The 27,547-nt window shown below is 39.6% G+C and overlaps 1 protein-coding gene across 1 annotated transcript; it reads left to right on the top strand.

Moving 5' to 3' along the window:
* The first annotated feature begins 667 nt into the window (after window positions 1–667).
* On the top strand, window positions 668–3,008 carry LOC138907995 (uncharacterized). Its single transcript, XM_070198624.1, has 3 exons — window positions 668–1,362; window positions 1,709–1,931; window positions 2,403–3,008. Exons 1-3 carry the CDS (start codon window positions 668–670, stop codon window positions 3,006–3,008), a joined length of 1,524 nt encoding a protein of 507 aa, XP_070054725.1.
* Window positions 3,009–27,547: the final 24,539 nt, after the last annotated feature.

Below are 27,547 nucleotides of genomic sequence, written 5' to 3'. Positions count from 1 at the left end.
TGTTCACGTAGGTCTTACAAGTTATGAGCATGTCCTAATAGAGACTCGTGGATCGGTACGGAGACGTCTGTACTTATCTTCGAGAGGCTATAGGGTGTTAGGAAGCTACCTTTCTTTATCTTCTATCATGCAATTGATGTAATACTAAGTATCTTCCCCTTGCTCTCTCACAGATGGTGAGAACGCGCTCTACAGAGGTTCCAGACCAGGGAAGAGCTACTCCCCCTGTTGTTAGAGGCAGAGGCCAAGGGAGGGCTACAACCCATGGTAGGAGACGAGGACGTCCCAGAGTTGTTTCAGTTATGCCACTAGTGGATCCAGTAGAGGATCCTATCATCAAAGAGCAGGACGAGGTGCCCGCAGTAGAGCCAACCCCGGTGGATTTCATGTCCGCACCAGGATTTCAGGAGGTCATGGGCCGTATGCTGCGGTTCATGGATACTATGACTCAGGCCGGTTTATTTTCGGCAGACCCAGCCATATCTCAGGCAGGAGGAGGAGCACAATCCCCTACTGCGTAGGCTCATGGGCATGCAACTGTGGTATATCAGACCCAGGGTGCACTACCCATGGGTGGAGCTCAGCCAGGTGCTGCTCCAGCCAGGTGGCGCTCTAGCCAGGTGGCGCTCCAGCCAGGTTCTATGCTTTCCCGGCCAGACCAGATGCAATGGCCTCATATGTCGTGATCACATGTAATATTTCTGTCTGCGGTAGAGAGGCCTCAGTATTATTTGACCAAGGGTCTACTTATTCCTATGTTTCATCTCTGTTTGCTCATTTCCTGGGTGTTTCTCGTGAATCCTTGGATAATCCTATTTATGTGTCCACTCCTGTGGGCGATTCTGTTATTGTGGACCGAATCTACCGGTCCTGCATTGTTACTTTATGTGGTCACGAGACTAGAGCGGATCTTTTACATCTTGATATGATCGACTTTGTGATCATCCTAGGCATGGACTGTCTATCCCTATATCATGCCATCCTAGATTGCCATGCTAAGACTATTACTTTAGCGATGCCGGAGTTGCCTAGATTGGAGTGGAAGGGTTCGTTTACCGGTGCATCTAGTCGGGTTATTTTCTTTCTGAAGGCTCAACACATGGCCGAGAAGGTTTGTCTAGTTTATTTGGCTTATGTTAGGGACACTACTGCAGAGACTCCGACAATTGATTCAGTGCCCGTAGTCCGAGAGTTCTCTGATGTGTTTCCTTCTGATTTTCCAGGCATACCACCGGATTGTGATATTGATTTCTGTATTGATTTGACTCTAAGTACCCAGCCTATATCTATTCTACCGTACCGTATGGCTCCAAAAGAGTTGAAGGAGTTGAAGAAACATCTTGAGGAGTTGTTGGCCAAGGGGTTCGCCATGCCGAGTGTGTTGCCTTGGGGTGCACCGATACTATTTGTGAAGAAGAAAGATGGGACTATGCAAATATGTATTGATTACCGCCAATTAAACAAAGTTACCATTAAGAACAAGTACCCCGTTGCCACGTATTGATGATTTATTTGACCAATTGCAGGGTGCTAGAGTGTTCTCAAAAATCGACTTGAGGTCGGGTTACCATCAGTTGAAGATTCGGGATTCTGATGTTCCGAAGACTGTTTTCCGGACTAGATATGTCCATTATGTGTTTCTGGTAATGTTCTTCGGTTTGACTAATGCCCCAATGGCGTTTATGGATCTGATGAACTGGGTGTTCAGGCCATATATTGATTCATTTGTCATTGTCTTTATTGATGACATTTTGATCTACTCACGTAGTATGGAGGACCATGATCAACATTTGAGAGTGGTGCTTTCGGCGTTACGAGAACAAAAGATATATGCTAAGTTCTCAAAGTATGAGTTTTGGCTAAACTCTGTAGCATACTTGGGACATATTGTGTCAGGCGTGGGTATTAAAGTTGATCCCAAAAAGATCAAGGCAATTCAGAATTAGCATCGTCCCACCTCGACGACCGAGATAAGGAGTTTTCTGGGGTTAGCAGGTTATTATCGTCGGTTCGTGGAGGACTTTTCATCTATTGCGGAACCTTTGACCAAATTGACCCAGAAGGGTGCTCCATTCTGATGGTCGAATGATTGTGAGGTGAGCTTTCAGAAGCTCAAGACAACATTAACTTCAGCACCGGTATTAGTGTTGCCTTCCAGTTCAGGGATATATACAGTGTATTGCGACGTTTCATGCATTGGCATGGGTTGTGTATTAATGCAGGAGGGGCGAGTTATTGCATATTCCTCACGTCAGTTGAAGCCCCACGAGAAGAATTACCCGGTACATGATTTGGAGTTAGCTGCGATTGTTCATGCTCTTAAGAATTGGAGGCATTATCTTTATGGGGTGTCTTGTGAGGTTTACACTGATCATCGAAATTTGCAGCATTTATTCAAGCAGAGGGACCTAAATTTGAGGCAGTGCAAATGGCTTGAGTTACTGAAAGATTATGATATTACTATCCTTTATCATTCGGGCAAAGCGAATGTAGTTACAGATGCCTTGAGTAGAAAGGCGGAAAGTATGGGTAGCTTGACATTTATTTCAGTAGAGGAAAGGCCATTAGCTTCGGACATTCAGTCCTTGGCTAGCAGACTCGTGAGGCTAGAAATTCCAGAGCCCAGCCGAGTTCTTGCGTGTGTCGTTGCCCAGTCTTCACTATTTGAGCAGATCAAGGCTCGCCAGTGTGATGATCCACACTTGTTGGTTCTTCGAGAGACGGTACTACGGGGTGGTGCCAAAGAGGTTGCTATTGGTGATGATGACGTTATGCTACTCCAGGGTTGTCTATGTGTTCCTAATGTGGATGGGCTGAGGGGAAATATCCTAGAAGAAGCACACAGTTCTCGGTATTCTATTCATCCAAGTGCTACGAAGATGTATCACGACCTGAGGCAGCATTATTGGTGGCAGCAGATGAAGAAAGACATAGTTGAGTATGTAGCTAGGTGCCTAAATTGCCAGAAAGTTGAGTATGAGCACCATAATCCAGGTGGCCTACTTTAGCGTATGACTATACCAGAGTGGAAATGGGAACGCATACTATGGACTTAGTAGTTGAGTTGCCACGGACCTTGCGGAAGTTTGATTGTCACGACCCAAAATCCATCTAGTCGTGATAGCACCTAACACAACCCGGTAGGTAAGCCAATTAACCAGTGTCCAACTTAATGAGATTTATTAAGATAAGAAATGATAATACACCGCTTTTATACAAAAATATTACCAAGGACTGGTAGTACAAATCATGAGCTTCTAAGATTAGAATTTACAAAGCAAGTATGAAATAAATACATCATCTGTTTGAAATGTACATAAACATATTTTCTTTATAAATCTAAGGCTACCATGAACAAGAGGAAACTATGACCGGAACACAAGTACGTCTTCAAATTCAGCTCCCGTCGATCACAATGACATCAACATCCAATATCTGCACGCAAGGTGCAGAAGTGCAGTATGAGTACAACCGACCCCATGTACTCAATAAGTAACAAACCTAACCTTATGTTGAAAGTAGTGACGAGCTGGAACAAAGGTCCGGTCCAAGACCAATAGCCAACAACAGTCCATAACAACATAAAGCAAGTAATAAAAGAAGTAACTCAGAGATAAAATGCTCAACTTAAACATGATTTCTGAAAATAGCTCTACCTTTTAAGTGTATCAGTGAAAACTCAAGTCTTTTACCGAAGTTGCCAAAAATATGAGTAAGTTTGAAAATAGTAATTTTCCGAAAATTCCTTTCAACAATAAATAAGATGTTTTATTTTCTTTCCACATAGCCAGTGGAGAATACATTACTATGCCCATATGCCAATATGTGTGAGAAGTCATGAATGATGTGATACCGTACAACATGAGAAAAATGCATCTCTATGCCTATATGTCAAGTGTGCATGTCAATGCGATGCAACTCAGTGATAAAACCATATGCATACTCTCAGAGTATCATTTCACTTAGTCCTCCCAGTCACTCAATCCTCCCAATCGCTCGGCACTCATACTCGACACTCAACACTAGCACTCAGTAGGCACCTGCGCTCATTGGGGGTGTGTACATACTCCGCAGGGGCTCCTTCAGCCCAAGCGCTATAATCTGCACGGAGAACTCACGTGCTATAGTATCAATATCTGGATCTGCACGGATAACTCACGTGCTGCACGGATAACTCACGTTCTATAATATCAATATCTGGATCCGCATGGACAACTCACGTGCTGTAGTATCAATATTTGGATCCTCACGGACAACTCACGTGCTATAATAAGCCAATATGGCCTGCTGCGGCGTGCATCCCGATCCCATAATCATCCTCACAATCAAGCCCTCGGCCTCACTCAGTCATCAATCTCTCTAGTTTCTCGGGCTCACAATGTCATGAAACTAGCCCAAAATATTGATATGATGTATCAATAAATAACAACAGAGACTGAGATATGATATGCAACGAATGAATATGACTGAGTATGAAATTACATTTTAAACATATATTTCGACAGCAGAAATGACCTCAGTGGGTCCCAATAATATCAACATTTGCCTAAGCATGATTTCTAACATAAGTCACAACTCAGTTTCTCTAACACATTAAAATACATGAAAACAATACAAGTTAATTGACTATACAGCTTTACGGAATCAACCGAGTCTCAATTTATATGGTGCACGCCCACACGCCCGTCACCTAGCATGTGCGTCACCTCCAAACAATTCACATAACACGTATAATCAGGGTTCATACCCTCAACTCTAAGATTAGAGATGTTACTTACCTCAATCCGAGCAAATGCTTTTTTCCAATAAACCTTTTCCTCGTGATTCGGCCTTCGAACTCCTCGAATCTTAGTCAAAATAATTCGATACAATCAACACGAGGTATAGGAATTAAAAATCAGAAATTAATTCAAAACTCAACAGTGGAACCCACTCCTTGAATCTCGGAAAAATTCGCGTAATCCAAACACCCGTTCCGATACGAGTCCAACCATACAAAAATTATCAAATTCCGACATCAGATTGACCTTCAAATCTTCATTTTATATTTTTGAAAGATTTTATAAAAATCTTATTTTTCTTCCATAAATTCACGGATTCATGATGTAAATGAATATGAAATCATGAAATATAATCAATATAGGATAAGGAACATTTACCCCAATGTTTTCCCTTGCAAATCGCCCAAAACTCGCCTAAACCGAGCTCCCCAAACTCAAAATTGAGTAAAAATGGAAAAACTCCCCGTTTTATAGTGTTCTTATGTCTATGGCGCAACATGTGGCATGGGGCGCTGCTTGTGGTGCCCTTTCCAGTACCTTCAATAGTCCCAACGCCAGGGATAGCGCCCCACACTACCCTCAGCACTGACGGCAATAAAAAATCGTCCCTGACACGGAAATGGGCATAACTCTCTCATACGATATCCGAATTCGACGATTCTCTTTGCTATGGCTCCATAATTTCAATACGGATCTAATGATTCAATAAAAATTGAATTTTGAGCTCATTTTCTTAATGTTATACCACGTATTCTTGAAGAATCAACGTCAAACATTCTAGGAATATCCAACTTAAATTCTGTTAACCTTCCGAAATCCACCAGAGGCCCTCGGGACCTCAACCAAATATTAGAACAAGTCCTAAAATATCATACGAACTTATTCGATGCGTCAAATCATATCAAATAATACTAAAACCATGAATTATACCCCAATTCAAGCTTAATGAACTTTAAATCTTTAAACTTTCAAACCTTGCGCCGAAACATATCAAATCAACCAGGAATGAATTCAAATTTTGCGTACAATTCATGAATGACATAACAAAGGTATTCCAATTTCTAGAATATGATTCCGGTCTCGATATCAGAAAGTCAACTCCCCGGTCAAACTTTTACATTTTAAATTTCCTATTTTCGCCATTTCAAGCCAAATTTAACTACGGACTTCCAAATAATTATTCGGACACACTCCTAAGTCCAAAATTATCATACTGAGCTATTGGAACCATCAAAACTCCATTTCAGAGTAGTTTGCACAAAATTCAAATTTCAATCAAACCTTTTAATTTAAGCTTCCAATATGAAATTCATTCTTTCGAACTAATCCCGAAGTACGTGAAAATTAAAACCGACGATTCACACACGTCATAATACATCAATATGAAGCTATTCAAGACTTCAAATATTATAAAAGAGAGTAATTACTAAAAATAAAAAGTCGAGTCGTTACATTGATGCAGTTTGGGTCATTGTCAATAGGTTGACCAAGTTGACATACTTCACTCCGGTTGTGATTATGTATACTTTAGAGAGGTTGGCCCAGATTTATATTCAGGAGATAGTTCGGTTGCACGGTGTGCCAATTTCCATCATATCAGATAGGGGCTCTCACTTTAATTCACATTTCCGGAGAACAATATAAAGTGAATTGGGGACCCGTGTAGAGCTCAACACTGCCTTTCAGTCGCAGACCGACGGGCAGTCAGAGCGGAAAGTTTATATTTTGGAGGATATGCTCAGGGCATGTGTGATTGACTTCATAGGTCAGTGGGATCGTTTCTTGCCTTTGGCCGAGTTTGCTTATAACAACAGTTACCAATTCAATATCGAGATGACTCTATTTGAAGCTTTATATGGTAGACGATGTCATTCGCCCATTGGATGGTTTGATCCCGGCGAGGCTAAGTTGTATGGTACTGATTTAGTGAAGTATGCCTTGGAAAAGGTGAAGTTGATTCAGGAGTGACTTTGTACAGCACGGTCCGGGCAGAAGAGTTACGCGGATCAGAAAGCGCGTGATTTATCGTTTATGGTGGGTGAAAAAGTTTTCTTGAATGTTTTGCCGATGAAGGGAATCATGGGGTTGGGAAGAAGGGCAAGTTGAGACCAAGGTTTATAGGCCCATTTGAGGTGTTGAAACGAGTTGGGGAGGTTGCTTATGAGCTCGCTTTGCCTCCCAGTCTATCGGGAGTTCATCCGGTTTTCCATGTATCTATACCCTGGAGGTATCATGCCGACCTGTTGCATATGTTAGACTTCAGCACGGTTCAACTAGATAAGAGCTTGGGTTATGAGAAGGAGCCAATTGCCATTGTTGATAGGTAGGTACGCCAATTGAGATCCAAGAGGATTTCTGTGGTAAAAGTTCAGTGGCGGGGCCAACCAGTCGAGGAAGTGATTTGGGAGGCCGAGGAGGACATGCAGGGAAGATATCCACACTTATTCAGCAATCCAGGTATGATTCTAAACCCGTTCGAGGACAAATGTTTGTTTAAGAGGTGGAGAATATAACGACCCAACCAGTCATTTTTCCTTCTAGAACCCCGTTCCCCTAAATAAAACTTCCCATATATGCTTTTACTGTTTTATGACTTGAGGGGATGGTTATTTCGGGATTTGGAAAGGTTAGGATTAAAATCGAAACACTTGGTTCCTTAGTTTGGTTTTTAAATGCCAAGTTTGACTTCGGTCAACGTTTTGAGTAAATGACCTTGGAATCGGGATTTGACAGTTCCAGTAGGTTCGTATGATGATTATTGAATTGGGCATATGTTCGGATCAGGTTTCGGACGACGCGGGAGCGTTTCGACACTTAATAGTGAAAGTTGACTATTTGAAGGTTTAAAGTTCTTCAAATTTGGTTTGGAGTAGGTTTGGGTGTAATCGAGGTCCGTTTAGAATTTCGAGCCTGGGAATAGCCCCGTCTGGTGATTTAAGACTTGCACGCAAAATTTGGTGTCATTCCGAGTTTTGGGGTGCGATTCTTGGTTTCGTGTTTTTTCATTCGGAGCAATTTGGAAACTTGAAGTTCATATTTTGATTCAATTCGGTTTTGGGGTGCGATTCTTGGTTTTGTTGTTGATTTACGCGATTTGAGAGTTCAAGCATGTCCATATTATGTTTACAGACTTGTTGGTGCATTTAGGCAGGGTCCCGAGTGGCTCGGGTGAGTTTTGAACCACCCAGAGCTGAGTTGGAAAGCCAGATTTTCCAGTTCTGGTTTCCTTCTTCGCGAACGCGGAAGAGCTCTCATGTTCCTGATGAAGGAATTTGGGGAGCTGGGCAATTACCCTTCGCGTTCGTGGGAAGGGGGTCATGTTCACGAAGCTTGGGGATCCCAGGCCTACACGTTTGCGAAGGCCTTCTCGCGTTCACATAGAAGAACGAGGCCTGGGAGGGATAAGTGTATTTTACCCTTCACGTTCACGAAGGAGCTCACGCGTTCGCGAAAGGTAGGCCAGGTAAGCCTTCGCATTCGCGAGGCCCCTATAGCATTCACGAAGAACATTTTAAGGTCCTGGGGAATTTTGCCTTCGCGAACGCGAGGCCTTTACCGCGTTCGCGAAGAAGGACTTTACTATGCTGGGCAAAATGCCTTAAAACGGGGCAGAACCATATTTGAACCCATTTCTTCCATTCTTGGGCGATTTTGAAGCTTCTTGAGAGGGGTATTCAACTAGCAACTTGGAGGTAAGTTAATTCTTCCCATTGTGAGTTAAATACATAGATTATGAGTAAATTATAACATGTAAATTGTGAAAATCAAGGGTTTAGATGAAAAATCTAGGTTTTGACAAATATGAGATTTTAACCACGAAAATGGTTATGGGATGAGATGAAAATTGTATATTTGAGTTCTTGAGATTATGGGAAATGATTTTCTCCAAAAATTTCCGAATTCGGGCATGTGGGCCCAGGGTGAATTGTCAGAATTTTACCAAATTGGGTTGGGAAATTAATCTAATAATTTAATTTTGAATTGTTGAGCATATATTAATTAAATTATATGATATTTGGCTAGTTTCGGATTTTTCGGCACCAAATTGAGGCTTTAACGCGAAATTGTGATCGGGAAGTGAGCTTTGAAATGAGGTAAGTCTCTTGTCTAACCTTGTAAGAGGAAATTTATCCCATAGGTGATTTAAATAAATATTTGTTTCTAATTGGGGGGGGGGGCTACCTACGTACGAGATGACGAGAGTCCGTGCGTAGCTACTATTACGCTATTGTCCAGATAGTTGTAGGAGCCAATTCATGAATAATTTGGAAATTTTGCATCATACTTGTTAATTTAAAAATGCCTAAAGTATATTAGTATTTGTTGGAGAAATTGTGGAAGATCATTATCGAACTTTGTATTATTTTTGTATAAAACTTCAGTAATATTTAAGTCGAATGCTTATAAAATATCCTTCTCTTCTTGTGGAGCGGGCCGAATGCCTAGGCAGTAGATAGATGCATCTATGGTTCGTGCCGCTCGACCCTCAATAGTGTACACATTATTCTGGATCACCATACAGAGCTATTGGAACCATCAAAACTCCATTCCGGAGTTATTTGCACAAAAGTCAAACTCCGTCAACCTTTTTCATTTAAGCTTCCAATATGAAATTCATTCTTCCGAACTAATCCCGAAATACCTGAAAATCAAAACCGACGATTCACACACGTCATAATACATCATATGAAGCTATTCAAGACTTCACATAGCATAAAGGAGAGTAATTACTCAAAACGACAAGTCGGGTCGTTACATTCTCCCCACTTAAACATACGTTCGTCCTCGAACGTGCCAAGAATTGTTTCCAATCCATCAAATCACTATTCCACCTTACCACGCACATACCCGGGGTGATCCCACGTCACCCTATACCATGTAGGCATGACAACACCACATAACTGAAAATCACTAATTTAGCCTTATCCCATTAACCTTGGAATCCAATTTCCAATATCCAAAAATTCTTTTTCAAGGCTCGAATCTCACATATACACACTGTATAAGTATGAACAATCTGTATCAAGCCATAACCATAACCCCAGATATAATCACATAACATACTACACAACTCGCATACTCGCAACACCATTTTCGATCACAGTAACTACTCAAAACCAACCCGGTACTAGTATTAAACCTCATATCAAACAAAACCTTATTCCCAAAACCTTCGTACACTTCTTATTATGAAAGAAACACGCAAGATCTCATGACCCCTTATCATATTGTGATTACCCAAAATGTCATCTTTAAATTTAATAATTAATTTTATGTTCTAAGACCTCAAAAAGTACTTTTTATCATTCCTCGACTTGCGTGCGCAGTCCGTAAAGTTTTTTGAAAAGTTTTTATTTGAAAAATGGATTAAAATATGAATTAGAGCTTTAAAACTCAACTGAGTTGACTTTGGTCAACATTTTGAGCAAACAGACTCGGATCAGTATTTTGATAGTTTCGGTAGGTCTGTATCGTGATTTGGGACTTGGAAATATTCCCAAAATTTAATTCCGAGGTTCCTAGCCCGAGATATGGAATTTTGATTAAAAATTAAAAATTTAAGTTTAAATAGTGACCGGATATCGAATTATGTGCAAACGACCTCGGAATAGAATTTTGATGATTCCAACAGCTCCGTATAGTGATTTTGGACTTAGGAGCATGATCATAATTTTATTTGGAAGTCCGTAGTGAAATTAGGCTTGAAATGGCTAAAATAGGAATTTAAGTTTGGAAGTTTGATAGGGGAGTTGACTTTTTGATATCAGGGTCGAAATCCAGTTCTGAAAATTTTCAAAGCTCTGTTATATCATTTATGACTTGTGTGCAAAATTTGAGGTCAATCAGACTTGATTTGATAGGTTTCGACATCGAATGTAGAAGTTGGAAATTTTAAGTTTCATTAAGCTTGAATTGGAGCATGATTCGTGATTTTAGCGTTGTTTGATGTGATTTGAGGTTTCAAATAAGTTTGTATGATGTTTTAGGACTTGTTGGTGTATTTGGTTGATGTCTTGATGGCCTCGGATCAAAAGTGGGACTTAGCTACTTCAAAAGCTGCTGCGATTTTTCTGCTAGAAATGCTGTCAAAATCGGGCTGCCTGTCAAAAATCGGGCTGCCTGTCAAAATCGGACTCCCTATCAAAATCGGACTCCCTGACAAAATCGGACTCCCTGACAAAATCGAGCTCCCTGACAAATCGAGCCCCCTGACAAATCGAGATCCCTGACAAATCGAGCTCCCTGATAAATTGAGCTCCCTGACAAAATCGAGCTCCCTGACAAATCGAGCTCCCTGACAAATCGAGCCCCCTGACAAATTGAGCCCCCTGACAAATCGAGCTCCCTGATAAATTGAGCTCCCTGATAAATCGGACTCCCTGACAAATCGAGCTCCCTGACAAATCTGTAAGTTATAAAAAACAGGGGACTTCGTCCCATTTGCCTTTTTGACGAATTTGAGCTTGAGGAGAGGCGATTTTGATATATTTTCAAGGAAAAAATATTTGGGTAAGCGATTCTAACTTGGATTTGGTCAATATACACGAATACATCATTGTTTTCATCAATTAATTAGTGTTTTGAGATAGAAATTTGGGAAAATTTTAGAAATCTCATAAAAATGAATTATTGAGATTTCGGTATCAATCCGGAGTCGGATTTGAGTGAAACTGGTATGGTTGGACTCATAATTGAATGTGTTGTCGGATTTTGTAAGTTTTGGCGGATTCCGAGACGTGGGCCCCATAGGCAATTTTTGAGCTAATTTCGAATTTTATTGAAAAGTGTAATATTTTCTTATGAAATTGATTTCTATAAATTCTGTTGACTGTATCAAATTAATTATGACTAGATACGAGTCGATCGGAGTCAAAAAATCGAGAAAAAAGTATAATACTTGGTTAAATTGGAGCAAGTCGAGCTAAGTGACTTGTCTAACCTTGTGTGGGGGGAATTTCCCCTAGGATTGATATTGATGTGATTATTGAAATGTGTTGAAAGTCATGAGCACGAGGTGACGAGTGTGTACACGTACTAAATGTGAAGGATTATATTTTTAAATTGGGTAAATCATTGTTGCGCATTTATTAAAATATTCTATCTTGTTATATTCTTCATCATTGATTAAATGTTTATATTTTAAATTTATTTGACCTTCTCCTGCTAATTGTTTTACCTGTTAGTTGAAACTTGGTTTCTTTTATTTAGTGCATTATTTGAAGGTTGATTTTCTTTAAATTAAATATTATTAATATGAAGTATTTGACATTTTTAAATTTGATATTGAAGCAACGTATTAAAGATTTTTAAATATTATTTTCCTGAATTATTTATTCCTGAATATTTTTGTAAGATTTTCGTACTCATTGTGATGGAGCTGTGAGCTCTTTATTGTGAAAAAATATTATTAATAATTTATTTTGGCATGATCCGTGAGCTCTTTATTATGAAAAAATATTGTTGTTGAATTATTTTGGCAAGTTAAATTATTTGAGCATTTGAGGTGTAAATTATGATATATTGTGATATTGATACATATGTGGTGGTATAAGGTCTGGGTATTGAAACGCATGCGGTAAGATAAGGGTGGCTTGATACGCGTGGCTAGTAGGGAAAACTACTAGAAGTCATGCGGCGTGATAAGGATGGCTAAAATGCGGGATGCTATTTTGGAAAAAATATTTTCTTTAAAATAAATTGTGAAGACTCCCGCGGTGAGATAAGAAAATGAGATATTGTGAGTTTATTTATGATTTGGGACTACGAGGCGGTACCTCGGGAGTGCCCTTGTTGATATTGATTGATGGCCGCAGTCGCCTTTGATTATTTGTTGTGACTTTTCTTGAAGTTGAAAGGAAATTTGTTTTGTTTCTATGAGATGTTATTTGCCATTATTTTGTGTAATTAAATGGTAACATGCTACTTGACTCATTTCCATTGTCATTTTATTTTATTATATTGTTAAATCTTTTACCATGCCAATTATTATTTTCCAGTAGGGCCTGACCTGACCTCATCACTACTCTACCGAGGTTAGGCTTGGCACTTACTGGGTACCGCTGTGGTGTACTCATACTATACTTTTGCACATCTTTTTGTGTAGATCCAGGTACATCTTACCAACCTAGACGATAGTGAGTTACCTGTGCACGGAGACTTCGAGGTATATCTGCCAGCGTCCGCAGACTCTGGAGTCCCCTTCTATCATTTTATGTTGCTTCCTTATTTTACTTTTGTCCTTGACGTATAGAGACATTGAGAATAAATTCTTAGAAGCTTGTGACTTATTTCTACCGGGTTTTGGGAGTTGAAATTATTTGAATTATAGTTTATTTATTTCAGTTATTTATTATTATTCTACATTGATAGGCTTACCTAGTCTTAGAGACTAGGTGCCATCTCGATATCCTACGGAGGGAATTTGGGGTCGTGACAAGTTGGTATCAGAGCTCTAAGTTCATAGGTGTTATGAGTCACAAGCAGGTTTATTAGAGTCTTGCGGATCGGTGCGGAGACGTCTTTACTTATCTTCGAGAGGCTATGGAACTGTTAGGAAATATTCACTTCTTTGATTCCTTATCATGCGACATTGATTTAGCTTGAAACATATATCTTATATTCCTTTGTATCCACTCGTGTATGACATTGGGCACTCGGTATTAGTTGTGCGTCGACGGTTCGTGATGCCGCAGATGGATTAGGAGGGAGCCAGAGATGCTCAAACATTGCCTCAACGTGTGGTTCTGACTGAATATGCGGGCGTATTGAGAGTTCACCTAGTGAATCAAGTGGGGGGTGCAACGGACATTGGCGTCTGGTTGATATATACAAGATGTGAAGGTTATTATTGTGGATCATTGGACGTCGTGACCTATTACTTCGCGCTGAGTGGGGGGAGTCCACTATCAATGGGTGGATTGCGGAGTTATGTGTCAGTTTTGGCCTGAAATGTATATATGTGGTACTGAAAGGTTCCCTAAAATTTACACATGTTTAAGGCCTGAGATTTTGTAGAGGATAAGGTCGGGACTTGCGGTATGTCCGCCTCCTTAATAATCCTATACTTCAATACCAAAGGAGTTATAGAAACAACTCTAAATTTGTAGAAGGTCTACTCAGCGTGGACGTCACTGTTGCGGATTTTGGGGTGCTTCGGAGGAAGTACACTTGTTGACAAGAGTCTGGACTATGTGGTTCGTGACAAGATTTGTCTGTATGGAGCTCTACTTTTGTGATCATTATGTATAAATAGGGGTAAGGGTTACCCCAAAGAAGAATCGAAGAGTATGTTAAGAAGTTGGTCAGCTCAACAGTGTTGAGTTAGCATAACAAAAGAAGAAATTTGCCTTGGGAGAGATAATTCTCTACCAGTGTTCGTGGCAAGCCTATGAAGAGGGAAGACCAGCCAATGCAACACCTCCCACTTAGCCCAGTTCTCAGAAACGCTTTTGAAAGAGTTTGTTTCCCGGACTCTCTGTAATGCGTGGCGCATAGGGTTTGAAAGATTGCGTCATGTCACCATTGGCGGTGTCATAATATGCCATCAAGTTCAATAAGTTAGCCCGTCATACTCCTACTTTGCTTCCTACAGCCAGAGGGCGAGTCCACAGACTCATTAAAGGACTGAATTATGATCGTAAAATTTTGTACGACTCGGGAGCTACAAGTTGATACTTCATTTATGCTAGTTGTACAAATTACCAAGATATTAGAATGTGTTTGGGGTGAGGAAAAAGGAAAATAAGGAGACCAAGACATCTCGAGGTTCTGGGAGATTCAGTGGATTCTACTCTGCAAGTATAAGTCATTATGGCGGGGGCTCAGGCAGTCGGCCAGCCCTTTTTCGCACATCGGATTACTCGGGGTGCTCCAGTAAGTTATTTTAATGCACCACCGACATGAGTTCCTAAAATGGTTATTCCATTTATCTGGGACAGATTCAATATGAGCAGCCTAACCTGCAAAGGGGTTGTTATGAATACGGTGATACTAGGCACATCATGAGAAAATTGTACCAAACTTGGGAGAGACTTATTTCATCAAAGCACTCAGGCTACGTGCCCCATTGCAGTTACTGCACCACCCACACGACCAGTTAGGGGTGGAGGACAAACAGGTAGAAGGCGTCCTAGAGGTGGAGACCCAGCCGTTGATATATTTGTTTTATGGTATGGCGGAGGTCGCTAAATCAGTTGGTGTCGTTACAAACCTTGATATAATATAAAGGAATAATTTCCTTAACTTGATTCGGTTCTGAGTATTGAGACGAGTCCTCCTATTGTGCTCCACTTATGAGTGAGTTTCATAATTCTATAATCTACTTATGTGTTTACTCCTATTGGGAGATTCCATGGAGATAACTACGCCTATCATTCCATGTTGGTCACTAATAAGACCTGTGAGGCTAAATGTGGTTTTCTGTTACTCATTTCGGTAAGTTTTGATGTAATTTACGGATAATTAATTACAAATTGTGAATTATATACCCTACCGGTGTGGGGTTTATTATGTGTTGTGATTTTCTTTTTTAACAGAAATTATTTAGAAGGAGCAAATGAAAAGTTTCAATTGGCACGATGTGCATATTACTTGTGATTCAGAACTGAGGACGAGATCCTCACATTTTTATATAAATTGATATGTTTAAATCGGGCTACGAGCTACGGTGAAAGTTATATAAGGACGGGATCCTTGTGAGGAAAATTCTTGTATTTAAGTTCTCCCTTGTGAAATTAAATTTGTACTATAGTACTAATAGGAAGTCATGCCTGTTAGGCTTATTTGAAAATTCTATATGAAATTATCTGTGCATACTTGCCAATTTTGTGTTATAATTATTGAGTTTTAACTTACGAGGTAGGTTTCCGCCTAGGTGACGTTAAATGTGACTCATTAATTCGGGTAAATAATTATGAGGTCTTCATGCCTCGTATCTCGTTATCAGTATTGTGAAGGTTTAAAACGATAATTTTTTTTAACATGAAGTTAATTGACGATTTTGTAATTGATTATGAACAACTATAAGACCAGATTGACCTAGAAGGGTGCTCCGTTCATATGGGCCGAGGAATGTGAGGAGAGCTTCCAAAAGCTCAAGACAGCTTTGACTATAACCCCAATTTTGGTATTACCTACAGGTTTAGGGTCTTATATTGTGTATTGTGATGCGTCGCGTATTGACCTCGGCGCAGTGTTTATGCAAGACGGTAGGGTGATTGCCTACGCGTCTAGACAATTAAAGGTGCATGAGAAGAATTATCCTGTACATACCCTTGAGTTAGCAACTATTGTTCATGCCTTAAAGATTTGGTGGCATTATTTGTACGGTGTCCATTGTGAGGTCTACACTGATCACCGAAGTCTACAACATCTGTTTAAATAGAAGGATCTTAATTTGCGACATCGGAGATGGTTGGAGTTGCTTAAGGATTTTGATATCACCATTCTCTATCATCTTGGGAAGGCCAATGTAGTGGCCGATGCTTTGAGTCGTAAGGCAGAGAGTTTGGGCAGCTTAGCATATTTACCGGTAGCAGAGAGACCTTTGGCCTTGGATATTCAGGCCTTGGCCAACCAGTTTGTCAGATTGGATGTTTCGGAGCCGAGTCGAGTTTTGGCTTGTGTGGTTTCTCAGTCTTCTCTTTATGATCATATCAGGGAGCGTCAGTATGATGACCCCCATTTGCTTGCCCTTAAGGATACAGTTAAGCACGGTGATGCCAAAGAAGTCGCAATTGGATATGACGGTGTATTACGGATGCAGGGCAGGCTATGTGTGCTTAATGTAGATGTTTTTTATGAATTGATTCTCCAGGAGGCTCACAGTTTACGGTACTCCATACATCCGGTTGCTGCGAAGATGTAGAAGGACTTGAGGCAACATTATTGGTGGAGTAAGATGAAGAAAGACATATTGGAGTATATAGCTCGGTGTCTAAATTGTCAACAAGTGAAATATGAGCATCAACGACCGAGTGGATTACTTCAAAAGTTAGAGATTCCAGAATGCAAATGGGAGAGGATCACTATGGATTTCGTTGTTGGGCTCTCACGGACTTAGAGGAAGTTCAATGAAGCTTGGGTGATTGTGGATAGATTGACCAAGTTAGCTCATTGCAATCCTATGATGACTACCTACTCTTCCGAGCAGTTGGCTCGAATCCATATTCGCGAGATTGTCAGATTTTACGGCGTACCGGTATCTATCATCTCTGACCGGGGTATGCAGTTTACATCACGGTTCTGGAGGGCAGTACAATGTGAGTTGGCTACTCGGGTAGAGTTGAGTGCAACATTTCACCCTCAGACGGACGGGCAGTCCGAACGCACTATTCAGATACTGGAGGATATGCTTCATGCGTGTGTAATAGATTTTGGGGGCGCTTGGGATCAGTTCTTACCACTTGCGTAGTTTGCTTACAATAATAGTTTCTAGTCAAGCATTCAGATGGCTCCGTATGAGGCCTTGTATGGTAGGCGGTGCCGGTCCCCAGTGGGTTGGTTCGAACCGGGCAAGGCTAGGCTATTAGGTACAGACTTGGTTCAGGATTCCTAGGAAAAGGTTAAGTTGATTCAGGTTTTACTTCGTACAACCCAATCTAGACATAAGAGTTATGCGAATCGGAAGGTTCGTGATGTTGCATTCATGGTTGGTGAGCGGGTATTGCTCCGGGTTTCGCCTATGAAGGGTGTGATGAGGTTCGGGAAGAAGGGAAATTTAAGCCCTAGGTATATTTGGCCTTTTGAGATTCTTGAGTTGGAGAGACCACCTAGTCTCTCTGCGGTTCTTCCGATATTCCATGTTTCCATGCTTCGAAAATATCACAGCGATCCGTCTCATGTGTTAGACTTTAGTTCTGTTCAGTTGGACAATGATCTATCTTATGTTGAGGAACCAGTGGCTATTTTAGATGGGCAGGTTCGAAAGCTGAGGTCAAAGAACATTGCTTCCGTGAAGGTTCAGTGGAGGGGTCATCCGGTTAAGGAGGCGACTTGGGAGACCGAGCATGATATGCGTAGCTGTTATCCATACTTATTCACCAGCTTAGGTACCTTTTCTAACTCCGTTCGAGGACGAACATTTGCTTTAGAGGTGGAGAATGTGATGACCCAAAATATCATCTTTAAATTTAATAATTAATTTTGTGTTCTAAGACCTCAAAGAGTACTATTTATCATTCCTCGACTTGCGTGCACAGTCCGTAAATTTTGCCGAAAAGTTTTTATGTGAAAAATAGATTAAAATGTGAATTAGAGCTTTAAAACTCAACTGAGTTGACTTTGGTCAACATTTTGAGCAAACGAACTCGGATCAATATTTTGACAGTTCCGGTAGGTCCGTATCGTGATTTGGGACTTGGGCATATTCCCGAAATTTAATTCCGAGGTCCCTAGCCCGATATATAGAATTTTGATAAAAAATTAAAAATTTAAGTTTAAATAGTGACTGGATATCGAATTATATACAAACGACTCTGGAATAGAATTTTGATAATTCCAACAGCTCCGTATGGTGATTTTGGACTTAGGAGCGTGATCAGAATTTTATTTGGAAGTTCGTAGTGAAATTAGGCTTGAAATGACTAAAATATGAATTTAAGTTTGGAAGTTTGACCGGGGAGTTGACTTTTTGCTATAGGGGTCGGAATCCAGTTCTGAAAATTTTCACAACTCTGTTATGCCATTTATGACTTGTGTGCAAAATTTGAGGTCAATCGGACTTGATGTGATAGGTTTCAACATCGAATATAGAAGTTGGAAATTATAAGTTTCATTAAGCTTGAATTGGAGCATGATTCGTGATTTTAGCATTGTTTGATGAGATTTGAGGTTTCAAATAAGTTTGTATGATGCTTTAGGATTTGTTGGTGTATTTGGTTGAGGTCCCGAGGGCCTCGGGTGAGTTTCGGATGGTTAACAGATCAAAAGTGAGACTTAGCTACTTCCAAAGCTGCTGCAATATTTCTGCTGGAAATGCTGTCAAAATCGGGCTGCCTGTCAAAAATCGGGTTGCCTGTCGAAATCGAACTCCCTGAAAAAATCGGACTCCCTGTCAAAATTGGACTCCCTGTCAAAATCGGACTCCCTAACAAAATCAGACTCCTTACAAAATCGAGCTCCCTGACACAATCGAGCTCCCTGACACAATCGAGCTCCCTGACAAATCGAGCCCCCCTGACAAATCGAGCTCCCTGACAAATCGAGCTCCCTGATAAATCGAGCTCCCTGACAAAATCGAGCTCCCTGATAAATCGAGCTCTATGACAAATTGGACTCCCTGACAAATCGAGCTCCCTGACAAATTTGTAAGTTATAAAAACAGGGGACTTCGTCCCATTTGCCTTTTTAACGAATTGGAGATTGAGGAGAGGCGATTTTGATATATTTTCAAGGAAAAACATTTAGGTAAGTGGTTCTAACTCGGATTTGGTCAATATACACGAATACATCATTATTTTCACCATATAATTAGTGTTTTGAGATAGAAATTTGAGAAATTTTTAGAAATCTCATAGAAACAAATTTTTGAGATTTCGCTGTCGATCCAGAGTCGGATTTGAGTGAAACTGGTATGGTTGGACTCGTAATTGAATGGGTTGTCGGATTTTGTAAGTTTTGCCGTATTCCGAGAGGCAATTTTTGAGCTAATTTCGGATTTTATTGAAAAGTGTAATATTTTCTTATGAAATTGATTCCTATAAATTTTGTTGACTGTATCGAATTAATTATGACTAGATACGAGTCAATTAGATTGGAAAATCGAGGAAAAAGTATAATATTTGGTTAAATTGGAGCAAGTCGAGGTAAGTGACTTGTCTAACCTTGTGTGGGGGGAATTTTCCCTAGGATTGATATTGATATGATTATTGAAATTTGTTGAAAGTCGTGTGCACGAAGTGACGAGTGTGTACACGGGCTAAATGTGAAGGATTATATTTTTAAATTATGTAAATCATTGTTGCGCATTTATTAAAATATTCTATCTTGTTATATTCTTCATCATTGATTAAATGTTTATATTTTAAATTTGTTTGACCTTCTCCTGCTAATTGTTTTACCTGTTAGTTGAAACTTGGTTTCTTTTATTTTGTGCATTATTAATATGAAGTATTTGACATTTTTAAATTTGATATTGAAGCAACGTATTAAAGATTTTTAAATATTATTTTCTGAATTATTTATTCCTGAATACTTTTGTAAGATTTTCGTACTCATTGTGATGCATCCATGAGCTCTTTATTATGAAAAAATATTATTGATGATTTATTTTGGCATGAGCCGTGAGCTTTTTATTGTGGAAAAATATTGTTGTTGAATTATTTTGGCAAGTTAAATTATTTGAGCACTTGAGGTGCAAATTGTGATATATTGTGATATTGATACGCATGCGGTGGTATAAAGTCTGGGTATTGAAACGCATGCGGTGAGATAAGAGTGGCTTGATATGCGTGGCTAGTAGGGGAAAACTAGTAGAAGTCATGCAGTGTGATAAGGATGGCTAAAACGCGGGATGCTATTTCGAAAAAAATATTTTTCTTAAAATAAATTGTGAAGGCTCCCGCGGTAAGATAAGAAAATGAGATATTGTGAGTTTATTTATGATTTGGGACTACGAGGCGGTACCTCGAGAGTGCCCTTGTTGATATTGATTGATGGCCGCAGTCGCCTTTGATTATTTGTTGTGACTTTTCTTGAAGTTGAAAGGAAATTTGTTTTGTTTCTACGAGATGTTATTTGCCATTATTTTGTGTAATTAAACGGTAACATGCTACTTGACTCATTTCCATTGTCATTTTATTTTATTATATTGTTAAATATTTTACCATGCCAATTATTATTTTCCAGTAGGGCCTGACCTGACCTCGTCACTACTCTACCGAGGTTAGGCTTGGCACTTACTGGGTACCGCTGTGGTGTACTCATACTATACTTTTGCACATCTTTTTGTGCAAATCCAGGTACATCTTACCAGCCTAGACGACAGTGAGTTACCTGCGCACGGAGAGTTCGAGGTATATCTACCAGCGTCCGCAGACTCCGGAATCCCCTTCTATCATTTTTATGTTACTTCCTTATTTTACTTTAGACCTTGATGTATAGAGACATTAAAAATAAATTTTTAGAAGCTTGTGACTTATTTCTACCGGGTTTTGGGAGTTGAAATTGTTTGAATTGTAGTTTATTTATTTCAGTTATTTATTATTATTTCGCATTGATAGGCTTACCTAGTCTTAGAGACTAGGTGCCATCACGACATCCTACGGAGAAAATTTGGGGTCGTGACACATATTAACAAGTCAGGGAGCTCTCTCGCCCCAACCAGAACCACAATCACTTTCTAAATCGACTTTCGATATCATCCTCCCAAATATACCATTATCAAATCCGATAGTATACATTCTAGGTCCGATAACCTTATATTACCAAACACAACTATTCCATATATACACCACACAAATATATCTCAAGCCAAAAACTGTGCAATCTGTGCACCCAAAAATGGAAAATATCTCAAAGAAGATAACCGTTTCGCAAGTTCAGCTAGCACCACCACAACCTAATATTTACAACCAATTTCTCAAATTTTGTGAAGAGTATAACCATAGGCGCATGTACACAATTCCTCAAATACACTGCTCAAGTAATTTTTTTTATCGTAGAGGAAGGAAAACAATGAAATCAGATAAGTTATCAAAGAAATAAAATTTCCACACACTGCACGAACAACTCCTGTGCGACACGGACAACTCACGTGCAATGATACCAATCTGTAGATATGCATGAACAACTCACGTGCCAATAATATAAATCGCCTGGCATGGTCACATGCATCTAGTCCCAGCATATCATACATGAGCAATTAAACAAGTACACATGTATGTATATGACAATGAAATAAGATTCTCATGCTCCTGGACTGGTATAAATAATACGGCATAGTGTGGGCATGTGCAAAGTCTGCTATCACAACTCAAATCGGCAAGTTAACGCAAAAATAGTAACTACCCATTTTATTCAGGGAATTAGCCTCTTTGAAACCTCAAGTATAGCCCATGTAGTTCTCAAAAAAGGCATGGATACGAGAAAGGCTATAACTTTATGCTTAAAAGTCAACTCTAGGCATATCCTAGCCTAAGCATTCTTTCGAGCACGAATAATTGCCCCGGTGCTCGCATATGGGCTCAAACCCCATACATATGCGCACTCATAGCGCGTAGCTGAATAAATAATTAACGCAAATAGTGCCTCCACTGACTTTAAATAAAATACTCACCTTAAATAGGTCGCAACCCTGAAACAATATGCTTCTGAGAACTCCTAGTCTCCAAATTCATAGGACACATGAATCATCACAACTGATCCCAACTCTAGCATTCGAATGACTAACACATCTTTCATGCACGATCATCCCACGAGGAATACTTCCAGAGTTCTTCCGTACCACATAGCAATAGTTTGAATATCAGTATTCTATCAACCAAGTAAGTACCGCAATACCGATGAACATCTGTAAGTCAAAACACAATGTGCCTTCTGAAATACGCACCCTTCTTAGGGATTACCGAGCAGTTATAACATTCACCTAAACATCTGAAAATGACCATGCTGTCCAAAATTCGTGACCTTCCCTTCAAGACTGAACTGCCAACTTGTACATATAAATCTTAATCTCACACAACACACATCTATCATGCCATCATGTGACAAGCACAAGAATCTCATTATGAACTCTGAGTCACCGGCAATTTACATACCTGGTTAGTTATAAACCTTTCTCTTGCTTCTTTCCAAGAGTAAATCACAATACAACACGTTTCCCACACCGGTAGATAGTATCCGGTTCAAACTATGGTAGAAATCATCAAGAACACTTTGAAATCCATTTGCACATAACCAAAATATCAGGACTGAATTCCTCCTAACTCGACCAAGCCACGTAGGTCACCAAACCCATGAATATTTCCACCAAAAAACCTTTCTTATACTTAAAGGTAGAATCCATATTCATACAGAATTACTTCAAGTCCTAACACTATCCAATGTAAATAACCGATTTTAGTGATATACAAAATTTTAAAAAAATTCAATTGCCACATATACATTTTGAATCCATTTGAACCCTCTAGAGAGTCATCCACTCTGCCCAAATCTAAATTGTACTACCCAAAAGGGCGAAAGACACGTGCCCATTAGCACAACAACACTCAAAGAAGTAACCTTGCCTTAACATAACTGAGAAAATCCATACACTGTGCACACTACATCCGTCACGAATAACAACTCAACTTATTCCGTGATTTTCATATACTCATAAAGTGCAATATAATCCGTATCCAGGAATTTCTTTACTCGACTCATCCTCCATCTCAACCTCTGCAAGTCATAACTAATCCACAAGTATACCTCAGACCAAAACCAATACAACGCATAATCGTACAATCCAATCGCATATAGCAGACTCCCCCACTTGGCTCAAAGCCATATAAAAAAATACCTAATAACTTATCATAACCATACTCTACTATTGTCATACTCCCGCAGTCATTTCAACGAAAATTCTTCACAAGCTCAGGTAACACAAATCATAAAATACCTTAAATTATCTGCTAAGCTCGCCTTCATCCTCGTGACGGTCAAGTCAACTTTCTCAACTAATCCAAATTCGAATCTCAACACATATACCCCGCTGGTAGAAAAGAAACTCCCCACACAACATTATAAGGAACACACCAACGTAGATTACTCCGTAGGAGATAACCCACATGCTTAGTCTCAAATTGGAATCTTGCTATACCCTTTCGCAGCCACAATTTCTACGCAATCACTTAATCTTTCTGAGTCCAAACTCATTATTAAGACATGAGAATTTAATTTGTCCCCAATTTCACAACGTGAAAGACCCTTCAACACACTCATAACCCGAGACTATACGTCATATCAAGATAGAAATCAAGCACCCAATAGTCTTTTTTACATCCCAAACAAACTCATCCCGTCATATTCAAACCATCTGCACACATTCTGCAGTTACATCATTCTCATCATACAACTATTCAACAGCTCATCAGACGACAAATTCCACTCATAGAGACACTATTGGACATATGAGTTCCAATGTACAAGTTCACACAACTGAAGCTACCGATCCTAAGTTGCGGTCTAAATCTGGCCCCAAGTCCTCTAGACTGGCCCATCACCAGAACACAAAATACACATCTCAAACATCGTTCATGGAATTACAAGTCGGGGATGCACAACCGACACCGAGCGCTCACTTGCGCACACGAATGTGTGGAAGGAATTCAAAGAGTTATGTTTCAAGCTGAATAAATTCCGCACGATAAGGAAAGAAAGATGAAAATTTATCCTAAATGCCGTGTAGCCTCTCAAAGATAGGTATGGACGTCAACATACCGATCCGCAATACTCTACTAGGCACTTGCTCATGACTTGTAGAACCTATAAACCTAGAGCTCTGATACTAACTTATCATGACCTAAAATCCACCTAGTCGTGATGGCACCTAACCCAACTCGTCAGGTAAGCCAATTAACCACTGTCCAACTTAATGAGATTTATTAAGATAAGAAATAATAATACATCGCATTTATACAAAAAATTTCCAAAGGACTGGTAGTACAAATCACGAGCTTCTAAGATTAGAATTTACAAAGTTGGTATGAAATAACTACATCATCTATTTGAAATGTACATAAACATATTTTCTTTATAAATCTATGGCTACCATGAACAAGAGGCAGCTACGACCGGAACACAAGTACGTCTCCAAATTCAGCTCTCATCGATCACAACAACATCAATATCCAATATCTACACGCAAGGTGTAGAAGTGTAGTATGAGTACAACCGACCCCATGTACTCAATAAGTAACAAACCTAGCCTTAGGTTGAAAGTAGTGACAAGCTGGAACAAAGGTCCGGTCCAACACCAATAGCCAACAACAGTCCATAACAACATAAATCAAGTAATAAACGAAGTAACTCAGAGATAAAATGCTCAGCTTAAACAGGATTTCTGAAAATAGCTCTATCTTTCAAGTGTATCAGTGAAAACTCAAGTCTTTTACCGAAGTTGCCAAAAATATGAGTAAGTTTGAAAATAGTAATTTTCCGAAAATTCCTTTCAACAATAAATAAGATGTTTCATTTTCTTTCCACATAGCCAGTGGAGAATACATCACTATGCCCATATGCCAATATGTGTGAGAAGTCATGAATGATGTGATACCGTACAACATGAGAAAAATGCATCTCTATGCCTATATTTCAAGTGTGCATGTCAATGCGATGCAACTTAGTGATAAAATCATATGCATACTCTCAGAGTATCATTTCACTCAGTCCTCCCAGTCACTCAATCCTCCCAATCGCTCGGCACTCGCACTCCGTAGGTACCTGCGCTCACTGGGGGTGTGTATAGACTCCGGAGGGGCTCCTTCAGCCCAAGCACTATAATTTGCACGGACAACTCACGTGCTATAATATCAATATCTGGATCCGCACGGACAACTCACGTGTTGAACGGACAACGCACGTGCTATAGTATCAATATCTGGATCCGCACAGACAACTCACGTGTTGCACGGACAACCCACGTGCTGTAGTATCAATATATGGATCCGCACGGACAACTAACGTGTTGCACGTACAACTCACGTGCTATAATAAGCCAATCTGGCCTGTTGCGGCGTGCAACGCAATCCCATAATTATCCTCACAGTCAGGCCCTCGGCCTCACTCAGTCATCAATATTTCAAGTCTCTCGGGCTCACCATGTCATGAAACTAGCCAAAAATGAAGATATGATATATCATTAAATAACAACAGAGACTAAGATATGATATGCAACGAATGAATATGACTGAGTATGAAATTACAGTTTAAACATATATTTCGACAATAGAAATGACCTTAGTGGGTCACAATAATACCAATATTTGCCTAAGCATTATTTCTAACATGAGTCATAACTCAGTTTCTCTAACACATTAAAATACATGAAAACAATACAAGTTAATTGACTATACAGCTCTACGGAATTAACCGAGTCTCAATTTCTACGGTGCACGCCCACACGCCCGTCACCTAGCATGTGCGTCACCGCCAAGATTAGAGATGTTACTTACCTCAATCCGAGAAAATTCTTTATTCCAATAAACCTTTTTCTCGTGATTCGGCTTTCGAACTCCTCGAATCTTAGTCAAAATAATTCGATACAATCAACGCGATGTATAGGAATTAATTCCATATGAAAATGCTAAATTTTACAATAAAAATCCAAAATTAATTCAAAACTCAACAATGGGACCCATGCCTTGAATCTTAGAAAAACTCACGAAATACGAACACCCGTTCTGATACGAGTCCAACCATACAAAAATTATCAAATTCCGACATCAGATTGACCTTCAAATCTTCATTTTATTTTTTTGGAAGATTTTATAAAAATCTGAGTTTTCTTCCATAAATTCACGGATTCATGATGTAAATGAATATGGAATAATGAAATATAATCAATATAGGATAAGGAACACTTACCCCAATGTTTTTCCATGAAAATCACCCAAATATTGCCTAAACCGAGCTCCCCAAACTCAAAAATGAGTAAAAAAGAAAAAACTCCCCATTTTATGGGGGTTTTACGTCTGTGGCGCCACAAGTGGCATGGGGCGCTGCCTGTGGAACCCTTTCCAGTACCTCGAGCAGTCCCAGCGCCAGGTATAGCACCCCACGCTACCCTGGGCGCTGACGGCGACATAAAATCGTTCCCGACACAAAAATGGGCATAACTCTCTCATACGATGTCCGGATTCGACGATTCTTTTTGCTATGGCTCCATAATTTCAATACGGATATAATTATTCAGTCAAAACTGAATTTGAAACTCATTTTATTAATGCTATACCACGTATTCTTGAAGAATTGACGTCGAACATTCTAGGAATATCCAACTTAAATTCCGTTAACCATCTGAAATCCACCCGAGGCCCTCGGGACCTCAACCAAATATACCAACAGGTCCTAAAACATACAAACTTAGTCGATGCCTCAAATCAAATCAAATAAAACTAAAACCACGAATCATACCCCAATTCAAGCTTAATGAACTTTAAATCTTTCAACTTTCAAACCTCGCGCCGAAACATATCAACTCAATTCGGAATGAATTCAAATTTTGCGTACAATTCATAAATGACATAAAAAAGCTATTCTAATTTCCAAAATATGATTCTGAGCTCGATATCAGAAAGTCAACTCCCCGGTCAAACTTTCAAATTTTAAATTTCCTATTTTATCCATTTAAAGCCAAATTTAACTACAGACTTCTAAATAATTATCTGGACATACTTCTAAGTCCAAAATTACCATACGGAGCTATTGGAACCATCAAAACTCCATTTCAGAGTCGTTTGCACAAAATTCAAACTCCGATCAACCCTTTTCATTTAAGCTTCCAACATGAAATTCATTCTTGCGAACTAATCCCGGAACACCTGAAAATCTAAATCGATGATTCACACATGTCATAATACATCATATGAAGCTATTAAAGACTTCAAATAGTAGAAATGAGAGTCATTACTCAAAACAAGAAGTCGGGTCATTATATTAATGTAGTTTGGGTCATTGTCGTCAGGTTGACCAAGTCGGCATACTTCATTCCGGTTGTGACTATGTATACTTTAGAGAGGTTGGCCCAGATTTATATTCAGGAGATAGATTGGTTGTGCGGTGTGCCAATT

The sequence above is a fragment of the Nicotiana tomentosiformis genome, chromosome 3 (assembly GCF_000390325.3).
Source record: "Nicotiana tomentosiformis chromosome 3, ASM39032v3, whole genome shotgun sequence".
NCBI classification, from domain to species: Eukaryota; Viridiplantae; Streptophyta; class Magnoliopsida; order Solanales; family Solanaceae; genus Nicotiana; species Nicotiana tomentosiformis.
This window is presented reverse-complemented; position numbering and strand designations above follow the sequence as displayed.

Coding starts and splice junctions, on each gene's coding strand:
- LOC138907995 (XM_070198624.1), top strand. CDS start 668: ATGGCCTCATATGTCGTGATCACATGTAATATTTCTGTCTGCGGTAGA. Junction 1,363..1,708: donor GAGGAGTTGTTGGCCAAGGG/GTTCGCCATGCC, acceptor CTGGGTGTTCAG/GCCATATATTGATTCATTTG. Junction 1,932..2,402: donor TTGATCCCAAAAAGATCAAG/GCAATTCAGAAT, acceptor TTATTCAAGCAG/AGGGACCTAAATTTGAGGCA.